This window comes from Labrus mixtus, chromosome 14 (genome assembly GCF_963584025.1).
Source record: "Labrus mixtus chromosome 14, fLabMix1.1, whole genome shotgun sequence".
Classification (NCBI taxonomy): domain Eukaryota; kingdom Metazoa; phylum Chordata; class Actinopteri; order Labriformes; family Labridae; genus Labrus; species Labrus mixtus.
This window is the reverse complement of record NC_083625.1, coordinates 15,367,103-15,381,797: the sequence shown is the minus strand read 5'-3', so window position 1 is coordinate 15,381,797 and position 14,695 is coordinate 15,367,103. Positions and strand designations below refer to the sequence as shown.

Here is a 14,695-nt window from a genome sequence, read left to right as displayed (position 1 = left end):
AATCTGTAACTTGTCATTCTGAAGAGGTACATCTGAAAACAAAATTAAAATAGCCAAAGTCATAACTCCCACTCCCTTACTCCCACAATTCTCCAAAATACTAGAAAAACTCTTTAATAACAGATTAGACACATTCCTAGATAAACACAGATGACTCACTGACAGTCAGTCTGGTTTCAGATCAAACACATCAGCATCACATGCATTTATAGCATCAGTTAAGGAAATTACGACATCTATAGGTCACAAAATATGTTGTTGGCATCGAGGGCTGTTTTGAAGTGGGTAAAAAGCTATAACTAATAGACAACAGTTTGAGAAGCAGGGGAAATGTCTGTTCTTCATGTCTGGGCATAGCTTGTGGAGTCCCCCATGAGTCAGTGTTGGGGCCTCAACTGTTTATTTCTGTATGTACAATAATGATATATGCAGGAGTGAGTCCTTGCCCCAAGTGGAGGAGTTCAAGTATCTTGGGGTCTTGTTCACGAGTGAGGGTAGGATGGAATGTGAGATTGACAGACGGATTGGCTCGGCGTCAGCAGTACTGCAGGCATTGTGCCGGACCGTTGTGGCGAAGAGGGAGCTGAGCCTGAAGGCAAAGCTCTCGATTTACCGGTCGATCTACGTTCCAACCCTCACCTATGGTCATGAGCTATGGGTAGTGACCGAAAGAATAAGATCGCGGATACAAGCGGCCGAAATGAGCTTCCTCCGGAGGGTGGCTGGACTCAGCCTTAGAGATAGGGTGAGGAGCTTGGGCATTCGGGGGGAGCTCAGAGTAGAGCCGCTGCTCCTCTGCATCGAAAGGAGCCAGTTGAGGTGGTTTGGGCACCTGTTAAGGATGCCTCCTGGACGCCTCCCTTTAGAGGTTTTCCAGGCATGGCCAACTGGGAGGAGACCCCGGGGCAGACCCAGAATGCGCTGGAGGGATTATATATCCCGTCTAGCCTGGGAACGCCTCAGAATCCCCCAGGAGGAGCTGGAAAACGTTGCTGGGGAGAGGGAAGTCTGGGTTGACTTACTGCACATGCTACCACCGCGACCCGACCTTGGATAAGCGGAAGAAAATGGATGGATGGATGGATGGATTAATGATATATGCAAGGTGTCAAATGTTTTGAATGTAGTATTGTTTGCGGATGATAGAAATATTTTCTGTTTTGGAAATAATTTACATAAATGACTGATGGAGATCACTTAGGAAATTAGTAATTTAAAGAAAATGTTTGACAGAAACAAAGGATCATCAAATAATGCTATTTGGTAACTGTAGAATAAACCTGCAGATATGGATAGATGGGGCAGATATGGATAGATGGGGCTAAAATTGAAATAGAGTCTCTTGGGGTTATAACTGACAAAAAAAATTGTTAGAAATCACACTATCGCACTGTCTGGAGCGTTTCAGTATTTTACAATACAAAGCAGGTTCTGAATCATAAATCACTCCACATTCTCTACTGTTCACTGGTACTGTGCAGAGGTTTGGGGCCATACTTTCAAAAGTTCATTACCTCCACTGTAAGAGCTATATGGTTTATTCACACTGTCAGATAGGGATCACATAAACTCATTATTCTTACAGTCAAAACTATTAAAGTTTGCAGATCTTGTGGAACAGCACAAATAATGGTTTATCTTCTACTTTTTTATATAAGGATGTGTTAATATGTATCTATGTATATATTTGGTTATGGGTATGTGGATGGGTGTTCACACAAACACACAGACACACACACACACACACACACACACACACAGAGAGAGAGACACACACACACACACACACACACACACACACACACACACACACACGCACGCACGCATGCACAAACACACACACACACACACACACACACACACATATTTATAAGAATTATATATTTAAAACTTTATATATTCATATCTAAAAAGAGTACTAAGAGTAATATGCCATTTAGGAATGTACATATATTTTATATACTTAGACAAATTAATCAATGTATAGGTTTTTTTAAATATGTATAAAAATAAGAAAACTGAAAGGATGATAAATTATTTATGGAGATAGGAGTTAATACTTCTTCCAACTCATTTTCATAGGGTAAATTGAATTATCTAAGTTTTTGAAAACTTATTTTTTATTATGTTTTTCATTGCTTATTATTTTTTTTCTGTCTGTCTGTTAATTTGTTTAGTTTTATTTTCTTCTCTTTTAAAATGTTTGAAATAAAAAACTTAATTTCACTTCAATTTAATTCAATTAAAAGATATGAGTGAAGATGAAGAGATCATGTGAAATAAAGACATTGGTTGACTGTTTGATTCAGCCTGTGTGTGTCCTGTGAATCAGAATAAAGGCTGATTGTAAGCATGAACATATACGTTTTTGTTCTTGAAAGATCACAAGAAAAGAGCCCATTCTTAAAATTGATGTCAAACGGGCAGTGTGGGAAAGGGCAACAAAAAGAAGGGTCATTGTAAGTGCAAGTGCTATGATTTACTACTATCTGAGAGGTCCCAACTTTACATCTTCTAAATGGTGTAACCATGCAGACATAAATGTAAAATCTGAAGCTCTCTGAAGCTTAAATCCTCTGTCTGTTGTACTCTGCTTTGCCCAAAGGGAGGCAGCAGCTTCCTCTTTCAAATCACCTGTCAACATTCTCACTGTGGGAGTGTATTTGAGTGCAATTTGAGAAGTACACTTACTTACCCTAACTTGTGACATTATCTAGCCAGAAGTACCTGATAGAGTCAACACTGATGCAGAGGAAGCAGAGATGATACGGATGCTGTGTCTTTTAAAAAGTGTTTCATGTTTCATGCAATTTAATTTAGCTTTAAATTTCATTTACCTTCCTACAATGAAGCAATTAAAAACAAAACAGTCATTAATTTTGGTCAGCTCTTGTTGGTCTCTATACATTTAGACAAGGAAGTGTATCTGGGTAGTTGTGAAAGTTTGGCATCCCCCACTTTTAAAGACATTTTTACTGCTGTTTGCTGAATCTCTGAGCAGCCATTATCCAAGCTTCCTGACCTTTTTTTTAACGATGTATTGTAACTCAAGAGCACTCATAAAGCAGTATCAGTTAATAAAAGCTGCCAGTGGAAAACCATGCCATTCTTTAAGACAGGAAGTTTAAGAGGAAATGCTGCTGATTGGGCAACGCATATTTCAAATCTAAATACTGATAAATGTTTAAAATAAAACTCACACTCTTATTATATTAATTATAAACACATGTATATAATTGTTTATTGAATTATGGGTTGTACTGTACCACGTTTGTGAGATTCTCACAAACGAACGGTTTCTATGACATTTTACTGCCACTGACTCACCATGATAGACAGTTTAAAGGTAGCTGTCTTTTATATGATTTCGTTTCTGTTTCTGTGGTAGTTTTATATAACAGCAGTCTAGTCAATTGTGAAAGAAATTACAGAATAAGAAATGAACTGAACAGAATATTATAACTAAGTCAAATTTGTGCTTCATGCCATTTCTACATTAAAAATATGGCATTATAACAGCATTTTTTTTGTTGACCAAACAAAACAGCCATTGGCTTCCTAATGATATAGTTTCCCCAAAAATGTTAGATATAGTAGTCAACTTATCTAAGGTAAAACAGCAAATTGTCAAATTAGCCGACCTTATGTGTGAATTGTCTAATTAGCAGAGATATCTGCACAACATTTAATTTAACCGTAGCAGTTGGGATGTGCTCATGCATGCAGCTGTCACATAGAAGAACATGCAGGGTAATGCATGTGACCATAAACATGTACAAACATGCTACCACTTTTATGGTGCCTAATTCAAAGTGAAAACTCACACATTTATACAAGAAAATGTACAAGAGTCTCTTTGATATCAGATTATTGCAGGCCTTCACCAGATCACAGCGTGTGCCGTATGACTGACAGCAAGCACTAGACTCTGCTGCGATCACAGAAAATGTCGGCTGGGTGCTGAAGGAAGATAAGCAACGTTTTCAATGTGTGTATTCCTGTTACCATCCGTATCTCGTCGCAGTGCTGGTTAAACCTGTGGCAGCATATGCGTGCTGTTAGCCGAGCAGCAATGTTTACTTTCCAGCACATATGGGCTAGTTTTGTGTTAGTCACTGATAGCCAAAGACTCTGGGCTTTCGTCTCCGAGCGGCCAGACACACTAAGTAACATACATTCAGACATTAATGAAATGTCTTTTTTTAACCATATTGTGCAGCCCAAAGCAAGGTCCACATTAAACATCTCTATACATGTGTACATGTCTCATACACTTAATGCAGAATTATACAGTTCTGCCAACAAAACATGTCTGCTCCTTCACCCTGGAAGGATATTTTTTTACAAGTGTTCTCTCTTAAATTTAGGTCACTATGATCAGTGTAGTGGCAGTATAGTTGCATATCAACGCACATACGTTATTTGATTTCTCTTGGCAGCTTATCAAAAAGATAAACCTGTTATCCATACAATAACTCTTCTGAAATAGAATTTGCACACATCCAGATAGACAAAATGAAAGGGCATTTGCGTGTTTTCTCAGCTGCTGGAAAGGAGGAAGAACTCCCACTGTCAGAAATCAGGCTACACACATGGCAACAACAGGGAAATGGATAATTCCCCTGCGTACTGAAACTCATTTATCAGCTCTCGAAAGAGATAGGGCAGTTAAGGAGAACCTCTTCAACTCTTGCCAAACAACTCACCCAGTCAAACTTACATGCAGGATACACATGAGATAAAATAAGTTAACTAAAATGTCGACTAAGAGTGATAACTAGGTGGTTAATGTCAGAGCAGCTTGTCAACACGTTTTATTTTATGCTGGAGAACTGCCTCCATAGGGCAGTTTATACAGTTTATAAGGGGGCATCACGGTGTTGAATTATTAAAAACAAGCAAGGCTTGAGCTAGAATCAAATTTCAAACCTAAATTACCCTAACCCTAACTCTAATCCCCCCCAAAACATTTTTTGGGGGGATTAGAGTAAGGGTCAGGATAAGGGTCAGAGCTAGTTGGATGTAACCACTTTATAGGGTAATAGATATCTCTTTGTGAACAGAACAAACAGCTTCATTGTTGTGTCACAGCGACTATACAAAATTATTTCCTGTAAGATAATGTAAGGAGACAATTTGATTGTAACCACAATCAGAAGCTTTTTGATTGGTGGCTATATTGTTTATTTCTCCTTCCTAAATGCCCAGATAATCTCAATGAATTGCCTTTATCTTATCATAGTTATTGGGTTACCTATTCTCTTGTGAACGTGCTTGTGTGCTAATGTGAACACGTACACAAGATAGAAGTGTCAGAGTGTAATAGTGGTGCTCAGGTGATCACTTGGGTTGCAACGCGATTTAAAAGAAAAAACAGAATTATGTAAATTGCAACACATCTCTAATTCTACCAAACCTTTATTCAATCTGCTTAACAATGTTGTTAGAATGTTAGTGTGTCCAAAGTCTGACTTAAAAGGCAATGTATACTTCTGTGCTAGAGTCTACTTTTGTTGTCCAAAATCAATAAAACACAACAATAGGCACAAAGTTACACAGAGTGACATGATCCTTTGTATACTATTCAAGAGCACTGTAGTTATTTCTTTTTTGAAAAAATAACTACAAAAAAAAGAGCACTGTAGTTAATCCAGACAATCAATCAATCAATCATTATTTGTATAGCGCGTGTTATCTCCAGACTCTGGATGGATTTCCCCGCATACATATGGGGCGGTAGTACAGGTCATAGAAGCCATAGTTACATATTTAAAACAAATTTTCATAGAGTATCTAGTTTGTTATTAACTCAAATTGAATTGTTGGATTACACATAAACTGTGTGACCCGGTGGAGATGCTACAAGTTTCTGCCATAAAGAAAATGACATGTCGCAATCTAAAGCAAAACAAATAAAAAGATAGTAAAGATATTTTCTCTGCTGACGTTTCCTTTTCTCTTCCTCTGTCTAAAACACGATCCCTATCTTTGCAAACACAGTGGATACATGCACAGACACACACACACATACATATCCATTAGAATACATGTACGTATATCATTTACGTCTCATGTGGTCACTTATAAACCACATAACAAGCTCTGCCTTGGCCACTCATTACCTCCTGACAGCAATAAAGTGAACACACCCAGAGCTACCATGGGCTAAAGGTTAAACCATAGAAATACTCTCCATTCGAGAAGAAGCACACAAAATAGCACCAACACACCCAGGTGGTAAATGAGGCCAATGCCCAGGACTCACCTGATTGGTTTGGATTGGTGAGTGATGTCATTACTATGGAGGGCTGATCGCTTAGTAATAAAACATTGCATAGATAAGGGTCGTCATCTCCTAAACTGCAGCAGAACTGGGGGAGACAGCATTTGATCAGGAAGAAAGCAGGGCTTTTTTCAAAGAAGCATACTGTGACAAATCGAAACTTCTGGACTAGGCAGCCGTTGCGGAAACCACAGCCGGAGTAGAAGACACACCTGATGGAAGGAAGCGTCCGTAAGGAAGAGCATAAATCATAAAGGACTTTTTTCCCGGAAAATTAGGAGGGAATAAAAGAACTGAAAAAAAGGACAAAAAAGGAAGGACAAATACACGGACCAGTCCAAAGAGGAGGCCCTGTTTCAATTCACCATGGTGTCTTTAGCACTTGAATTAGCAGGCATTATTCTGGCAGTAATTGGCTGGGTTCTGACCGTGACCAGCTGCGCTTTGCCAATGTGGAGGGTCTCTGCCTACATTGGCGCCAACATTGTCACAGCTCAGGCGTACTGGGAGGGGCTGTGGATGAACTGCGTGTTCCAGAGCACAGGCCAGATGCAGTGTAAGTTCTATGACTCCATGCTGGCTTTACCTCCGGACCTGCAGGCTGCTAGGGCGCTCACCGTTGTCTCCATCATCCTTGGGCTTGTGGCTCTCCTCATTGCCATGATAGGAGCAAAGTGCACCAACTGTATCGACGAAGAGGGGGTCAAAGCCAGGGTGATGGCTGCTTCAGGTGGGGCTTTCATTACAGCATCTCTGGCTCAGTTGGTGCCTGTGTCCTGGTCAGCACACACCATTGTAGTTGAGTTTTACAGTCCAATCCTCCACAGTGGTCAGAAGATGGAAATTGGGGCCGCGCTGTACCTGGGCTGGGCTGCTGCAGCCCTGCTCATGACTGGTGGGTCCATACTCTGCTGCAGTTGCCCTCCACAAGAAGAGAAAACAATGAGGTACAGCTTGCACCCCCAGAGTCGGGTAGCCTACTCGACTGCACCAAGATCAGTTGCTCAGAGCTCCTACAACAGGAGGGACTATGTTTAAGTGGGGAAACTACACCCTATGTAGTTATCATGTCATATGTTCCGAATTATAGCTAAATAATAACCTCACCAGTTTAAATGAGGCTGATTGTTCACTGGAATATGGTAAAAGGGACAAAGCAAAGGTTTGGAGTTTACAAGATATCTAGGACCATAACCCTGTCTGATAAATAGCTTGTTGATACTTTTCTGAAGAAGAAAAAGGATTCAGAAAATCTATTTACATGTTTGGTGATACTGTTAACTTCTTTATTCTAAAGTAGGCAGGATAAGAGCAAATTTAACAAGGTGTGACCAAATACAGGAGATTAAATATATATTTATTGTTTTTACCTATATCTGGTACTTTGTGAATGGTCCTAGTTATGTTGATCATGTAAATACACATACAGGTGTCATTACTACAACAAAGCAAACAAGGACACTGCTGTGACTGTTTTGACTGTAATCAGCTAGCAAACGGCTCTTTTGTGTTATATTTCTTCCTGCTATTATATGAATATAGAGTCACAGATGTGAAATGTTATATGGCCGAGCATGAAAGGGGCCCACTGTTTGCTCCAAAGCAAGGTCAACATGGTAGCATGTACAGTTTCAACAAATCACAGGTTTCTTGAAAGTGACTTGAGAGGAATTTGACTTGTTTTGTCTCGAATACATTACACATGATGTGGCTGTGTTTGCATTTTCTACAAAGGTAGTTGCTTTTAAATAACTTTCTATTTTTAAATAAATATATATGTATGAGAGACAAGTTAGAGCATTATTGAAATGTTAGAAGCAGGCTTTATAAATACAATTATATCAGTATCTATTTAAATGATTTAAATAATCAACATGTTATAATAATAAAGATTTTTTCTTTTCTATGAATCATTACTTTGGACTTATTTATCAAGCGTGGATTCTTTACGATGATCGTTAAGTGTTGAAAAATAAAAAAGTACACTTTTTTTTAAAAAGTCTTATAAATGTACTTTAATTGACATAAGAACCAAAGATTGAGCTCATGAGTTCAATAATACTGGAGTGGCTGTTACCTTGTTTTTGCCATTTTACAACAAGAGTATGAAAGAAAGGTGTGGACAATGTTTTAGAAAGACAGAGATGTCCTCCTCCACTTCAGAGTCAGAGTTGCATGCTGATTGTCCTTCACATTTTGGTATACAGACATTTGGTGGAAGGGAAGTTATTTCTGTTTGGTATGTGATGAGCTTCTGAACTACAGATACCTTCTTTTTCCTGTTTTGAATAGTCAAATAAAGCTCTGAGTTCTACCAGGTGCGCTCAGCTGCAGTAAAGCAGCCAGTTCATTCTGCACCTGGAAATGTTGTACATGACACTGACTCTCTAAAACTCAACAAACCTCTGTGAACATAAAGGACACCACCAAATAGTAGTTTTACTTAAGAGGGGTAAAACCCAGCCATAGAAATACTTGTTTAGATTAATGAGTCATGCATTCATATAAGTAAATAAGAAAAAAGTTTTAATGTTATTTTTTTTTAATCTAAAGCACCAAAAAAGGACATAGAATTAGGAAATTGGTCGATTAAGAATAATATATATAATCGAATTGATTGCTTGATGACTATTTATTTTCTTACTCGAGAAAGTAACTACAGTTTTTTTTAAACATGCAGAGTAATAACAAAATGTTTCCTATTGAAATAAGGCTTAGTAAAAGTTTACAGTGGCAAAAAAAGGAAATTTTCAATGGCAGCCCAAATTGTACACAACACTAGAGCAGAAATTCTGTCGTACCTTTCCCTATGATTTAATTTATAATTTGAACAAATTGAGTTATATAGCTTTACCATTAGCTCCTCCATAGTGATTACTTATGTGATGGTTTGAAATTTAAAATAAAACCAACCTTATTGGCATGAAATGTTACACTCGTTAACACTTGTTTTGGTCAACACAAGCAGCTGGTAAAACACAGGTGTTCTGAAACAGTGAGCCTTTAGGTCATCATGACTGTTATCTCAGGAGTGATGCATTAACTGATGTAGTTACATAAACACAAAGGTTGAAGATGCTCCTGATTAAACGACAAACAAAGACTCAACATTGCCCAACCCTTGGGTTTGTTGATGTTAATAGTTGTTTGTATATATTTTTCAGAACTTTTCTGGGCTCCAAACTGATCCCTGATAATGTGAGGGTAACAAAGAGTGAGGTATTTTACCTGCTCTTTTGTAAAGTGTCTTGAGATAACATTTGTTGTGAATTGGCACTGTACAAATAAAGATGTGTAATATTATTGATCAATTACTGAGAAAAAAAATGATGTGTCAATGGACAAGCGTGCAATGGAGCGTATGTAAATTACAGTTACCAGTATTCAACTGATTGATTGTTTTTTTCTGTTTAAATTGAAGCTTTTTCAACCAAACCCCCCCGCCCCCAACAAAAAGTGTATCATTATATTTATTATAAAAAGCATTACGTAAAAGTGTTGTTGACAAATTGTCAATATGAATCTTGTTTTAATTCACTTTAAATTCAATTTAACAGTTTGTTAAATTTGACAATCAGTTTCTTTAACTATGAAAAGACATTGACGTCCTGCAGTATATTATTACAAAGGTTGTGCTAGGTTCGATTTAAAGGTGCACTATGTAGTTTTGGTAGAGAAATGTGAAAGTTGGAGAAATGTAAAGATTCTGTGGTATATGTTCATTACTCCATACACAAACTGTCCTCAGAGGAAAATTTCCCTGGAAGGTCCCTGGAACACTGTTTGAAGATAAAATTATACGTGAGAAGTTGTGTTGGGAGGCCCGCAACAATGAAACCGTAACTCTCCTGGTAGCTTTTTAAGCTCCAAACAGTGTTCAGGGACCCTTTTTTCCTCTGAATAAAGTTTGTGTATTTTGTTCAGAAAATATAGCATCTATTTGTTTCACTTCTCCAACTTTCAAATTTCACTACAAAATCTACATGGTGCACCTTTAAACATTTGTCAGCCACAAAAAAGAGACAAATCCAAATAACTTACCTGTACAAAAAATGTGATAAATGTGTTTTAAAAACCCTATTTGAGTGTTCCTATATGGCTTTTTACTGTGCACTAACCTTCCTTTACACACAATGTGTTCAACAAGGAAGTGTTTGGTCAGAGTAAAGGCTTTAACCGATACTGAGAAGATCCGTTGTCTGTATGCTTAAGGTGTCAGGAAGCCAACTTATTATGTTTTCTCTCTGTTCATATTTGCTCTTGGTGCAGTTATTCCGGTTTCCATTCGAACACCAAATCCTGCATATTTAAGAAACCCACATGACTGACCAGGAACTACAAGAGATCAGCAGGACGGAGTCTACTTTTAGTCCAAGTTTGCACAATTGTGTGTGTGTGGGTGTGTGTGTGTGTGTGTGTGTGGGTGTGTGGGTGTGTGGGTGTGTGCGTGTGTTTGCGTATGTGTGTGTGTGTGTGTGTGTGTGTGTGTGTGTGTGTGTGTGTGTGTGTGTGTGTGTGTGTGTGTGTGTGTGTGTGTGTGTGTGGGAGGGGGGTATGTTTCTATGCTTACTCACAACAAGCATTCTAAGTAGCTTGAGGCTATAGCTTCTCTTCTGTTGCTACCCTGTGGTCAATGGTTACATGTAAGTCAGCATTTATGTTGAAACAATGATATATTTTATTTTCCACTCTGAGGATCAGTAATCGATTAGATGAGACTTAATTAAATCACCTTGTTCATAATATAGCTTGGAATTACTCATCAATAACATCATGAAGAAGACTATTTTTGGAAGGGGGGGTGTAGGGGAAGTTCTCCTTTGAAATGCTGATTTTCAAGTCAAGAGGCAGCCATCTTACCAGTAACAAACCCCCACTAACTACACATACAAACAACCACACCTTCCCTCCATTACATCCGTCCTCACCCGCCCTGCCTCAAGCTCCCCTCCTCCACTGTATGTGCACAGTTGTGGGTAGTTGGTTTTTTTTGTTCTGCGCACAGCCTCCTGTTGACATCATCACTAGGGGGACTCCTCCTAGCTCCCCTGAGGTATAAAGGATCATTTGTTTCCGTGGCAGCATCTCATAGCTACACCACACCCTCTTACAGGTGCTCACACTCTACAAGGACCAACAAAGCAGGTGACTCTTCATTGCACTCTGAAGGGTTTTGTTTGTTCGAAAAAATCTGCAGACCCCACATTTAAGTTTTGTTCTGTCACCAGACAAAGAGCCAGTATGTCGATGGGCCTGGAGATTGTGGGCATTGCACTTGGAGCCATTGGATTTATCATTGCCATAGTGACATGTGCACTGCCAATGTGGAAGGTGACGGCCTTCATTGGAGCCAACATCATCACTGCTCAGACCATTTGGGAGGGTTTATGGATGAACTGTGTGACCCAGAGCACAGGCCAAATGCAGTGCAAGGTTTACGACTCTTTACTGGCTTTGCCTCGGGAGCTGCAGGCCTCCAGAGCCATGTTGATCATCGCCATCATACTGGGTATTCTGGGAGTCCTGATCTCTATCGTCGGCGCCAAGTGCACAAACTGCATCGAAGACGAGCCGTCAAAGGCCAAAGTGATGATCATCTCTGGAATCTTTTTCGTCCTCGCTGGACTTCTAGTCCTCATCCCTGTCTCCTGGACCGCCAGTGTCATTATCAGAGATTTCTACAACCCTCTCCTGACCGACGCGCAGAGGAGGGAGATTGGGGCATCACTCTATATTGGATGGGGAGCCGCCGCCTTGCTACTGATAGGAGGCGCGATGTTGTGCAGCAGCTGTCCGCCAAAAGAGCAGAAGTACAAGCCACCTCGGATGGCCTACTCCGCCCCGCGCAGCGCCAGTGCAGGTGGAGGGTATGACAGGAAAGACTATGTTTGATTAGATAACATTTTGGTATAAAAAAAAAATGAAAATGAAAATCTTTGTTGTACATTCTTTGTCTGTGTTTCTGTGTGTTATTTGTTAGCTGTTAGATAGTGAATCCTATATCCATGAAGACTCCGAGATGAAGTTGTGTGTACAGAAAATAATTCTTTTGATTTGCTGGCATTTGTATTTGCATTATTTTAACGCCATTCTTCTACCTATACTATCCAACAGTTGTGACTTCAGACTCAAAGTGATTCTTCTTCTGAGTACATGTTGTACAACCGCCTTTGTTGCATTATGTGAATGTGACTACACCTGCTTCTTAATGTGTGTACATGTGTGTGTTTGGCTCTATCGTTAGCTGTTGGCCAGCAGGTGTTGGGTTTCACTAAAACGCAGTGTGTCATTTCCCTGACAATACAAGGAAGAGGCAGCTCTCATTTTACATGGATTTGGTTGTGTGATTGTTCTCTCTGTGTGTGTGTGTGTGTGTGTGTGTGTGTGTGTGTGTGTGTGTGTGTGTTTTGCATGTGATATTTGCTTATGAGACTTTCTGCTGAGACTGAAACTAAAGATGGCACCATGATAGGGCCTGAGGTAACAGCTTTATCCTTCTCCTCACAGTTTCACAGTTTAAGGACATTGAGGGGATTATTTCAGTCGACAAATTTCAACTCACTTAAATGTGACTTTGTATATATATATATATATGAGCTTATTTTATATTTCTGTAATATAAATGTATTCGCAATTTGTATTTTGACTATTCATATTTGACTTTGTCTGTTTTTTTGTTGTATTTGTTTCATAAATAAGTTTCACACATTTTTTTGTAGCTTTAATGTGAAACAGAGGCCACAGCCTGAATAATTCTGTCTGTAAAACAAACAGTGAGGGCTGATTCACAAATGGATTGTGTGGTATTTGCACCTGCTAAACTTGTGCCAATGAGTCAAAAAACAACATCTAATTCACAAGACACAAAAGATTAAATGTACCACTATCTGCCCTGCAGAACAAATAGTGTCTCTGTGTGGCATTTGCTGTTTGCACATATTTAAATGAGCCATTATGCAGTCATTTCTATCCTATCAGCAGCTTTGGAAAAAGCATCTAATTCACAAACAACAGGGCTAATTGCAATGTGTAGTTGGAGTGAAAAAAAATACTGTATGCTGAAAGTTGTTGGTCAATCGATTATTGCATTTTTCTAATTCCAACCGAGTCGGGGTTGGAAAGTGTGATAGCAGGAGATACAGCAAGAAGGAAATGCACAGAGACAAACAAAGCAACAACAACAGCAATAACCACAATTAATAAAACAGATCTACAATAACAATACCAGTAATAATAGTAAATGTATGAGTAATAGCAGTAACAACAAAATATGATCAGTCTAATATTAACATTAGCCGCTATAATGACTACGAAATAGAACATTTGTTTCTATTGGCGACAATTAATCTCATTTTTGGAGGCTGGCTTCACAATAAACTTGAAATTGTTTCCTCTGGCCCCCTAGCTCATTGTCTTTATGTGGGAAGAATAGTTCTCTGTCAGCACAACAACATCCCCACAGAGTAAAGGTGCAGATAAATTCTCTCCACATAGACACAAAACAAGAGCACGCTGTGGTTGTTTGCACCCAAATATTTTCCAGCGTTTAGTAAGTTAGACGTTGAGAAAGAGTCTACAGAGGGAGATAATGATGTATATATTAATATTAACGATTACAATCGTTAACAATCCATTCTTAGTGAATCAGGTACTGAGTGTGTGTGTGTTTGTGCGATTAAAGCTGTTGAAGGATGTTTGTTTCCAGATCAGCAGGGTGTGCTTTGTAGTACTCTAGTCTTTGAAATATAGTCGTATTTTATCTCCTTCCTTGAGTGCATTTCAAAGTTGAACAATTTTCTTAATTTGCTACTGTCAAATACTTAACTGTATACAATAATACAATACAATCAATATTTTTTTGCAGTGCTTATATTTTAAATGTTGTAAAGATTTCAATAAAATGTGAAATTGAACCATGTATTTAAATACGTCTTTGCTCATTTATACCAGTCAACCTCTTTTTAGAGCATTAAAAATACAAAAGGCACAACCCAAAGCATGTGTCACCAAATCAAACAAAAGACCAGTCCAGAACAAACTGTTTGAAAAGCTGGGTTGGTGCAGAGAGTTGGGTTTCTTAGCCAGTTCATTTAAATTCATTATCAGTCCAACCAGAGCAGACTGATCAACAGGTGAGGCAGGTAGACTTCAGGAATAGTGGAACCAAAGGCCTTTAAGAAGATGGAAAAACATTGGCTTTTTGGCTATCTAATAAAAACTGTAAAGAAAGAAAGAACAGACATACATACTAAGGCAAAAAGAAAGCAATTCATTTTGTCCTAAAAAAAAGAATAATGGCTGTTTGAGGCCCTGTTTGTGTTATTTTGAGGTCTTTGTCCTTGTCTTAATTCGAAAGTGAACTGCATGTTTTTCTGGTGAATGTTTGTCTCATGCTGTATGGGATACTTGCTT

The 14,695-nt window shown here is 38.8% G+C and overlaps 1 protein-coding gene across 1 annotated transcript; it reads left to right on the top strand.

Annotated features, from left to right (window-relative positions):
• Positions 1–6,312: 6,312 nt before the first annotated feature.
• On the top strand, positions 6,313–14,201 carry LOC132988151 (claudin-4-like). Its single transcript, XM_061055348.1, has 3 exons — positions 6,313–7,112; positions 7,891–7,911; positions 11,520–14,201. Exons 1-3 carry the CDS (start codon positions 6,650–6,652, stop codon positions 12,173–12,175), a joined length of 1,140 nt encoding a protein of 379 aa, XP_060911331.1. The 5' UTR covers positions 6,313–6,649; the 3' UTR covers positions 12,176–14,201.
• The last annotated feature ends 494 nt before the right edge of the window (positions 14,202–14,695 follow it).

Bases quoted from the DNA above. Each gene is read 5' to 3' on its own strand.
- LOC132988151 (XM_061055348.1), top strand. From the start codon at position 6,650: ATGGTGTCTTTAGCACTTGAATTAGCAGGCATTATTCTGGCAGTAATT. The intron at 7,113-7,890 runs GTCAGAAGATGG...CTCCAAAGCAAG, and splicing joins CAGTCCAATCCTCCACAGTG to GTCAACATGGTAGCATGTAC. The intron at 7,912-11,519 runs GTTTCAACAAAT...CCAGACAAAGAG, and splicing joins TCAACATGGTAGCATGTACA to CCAGTATGTCGATGGGCCTG.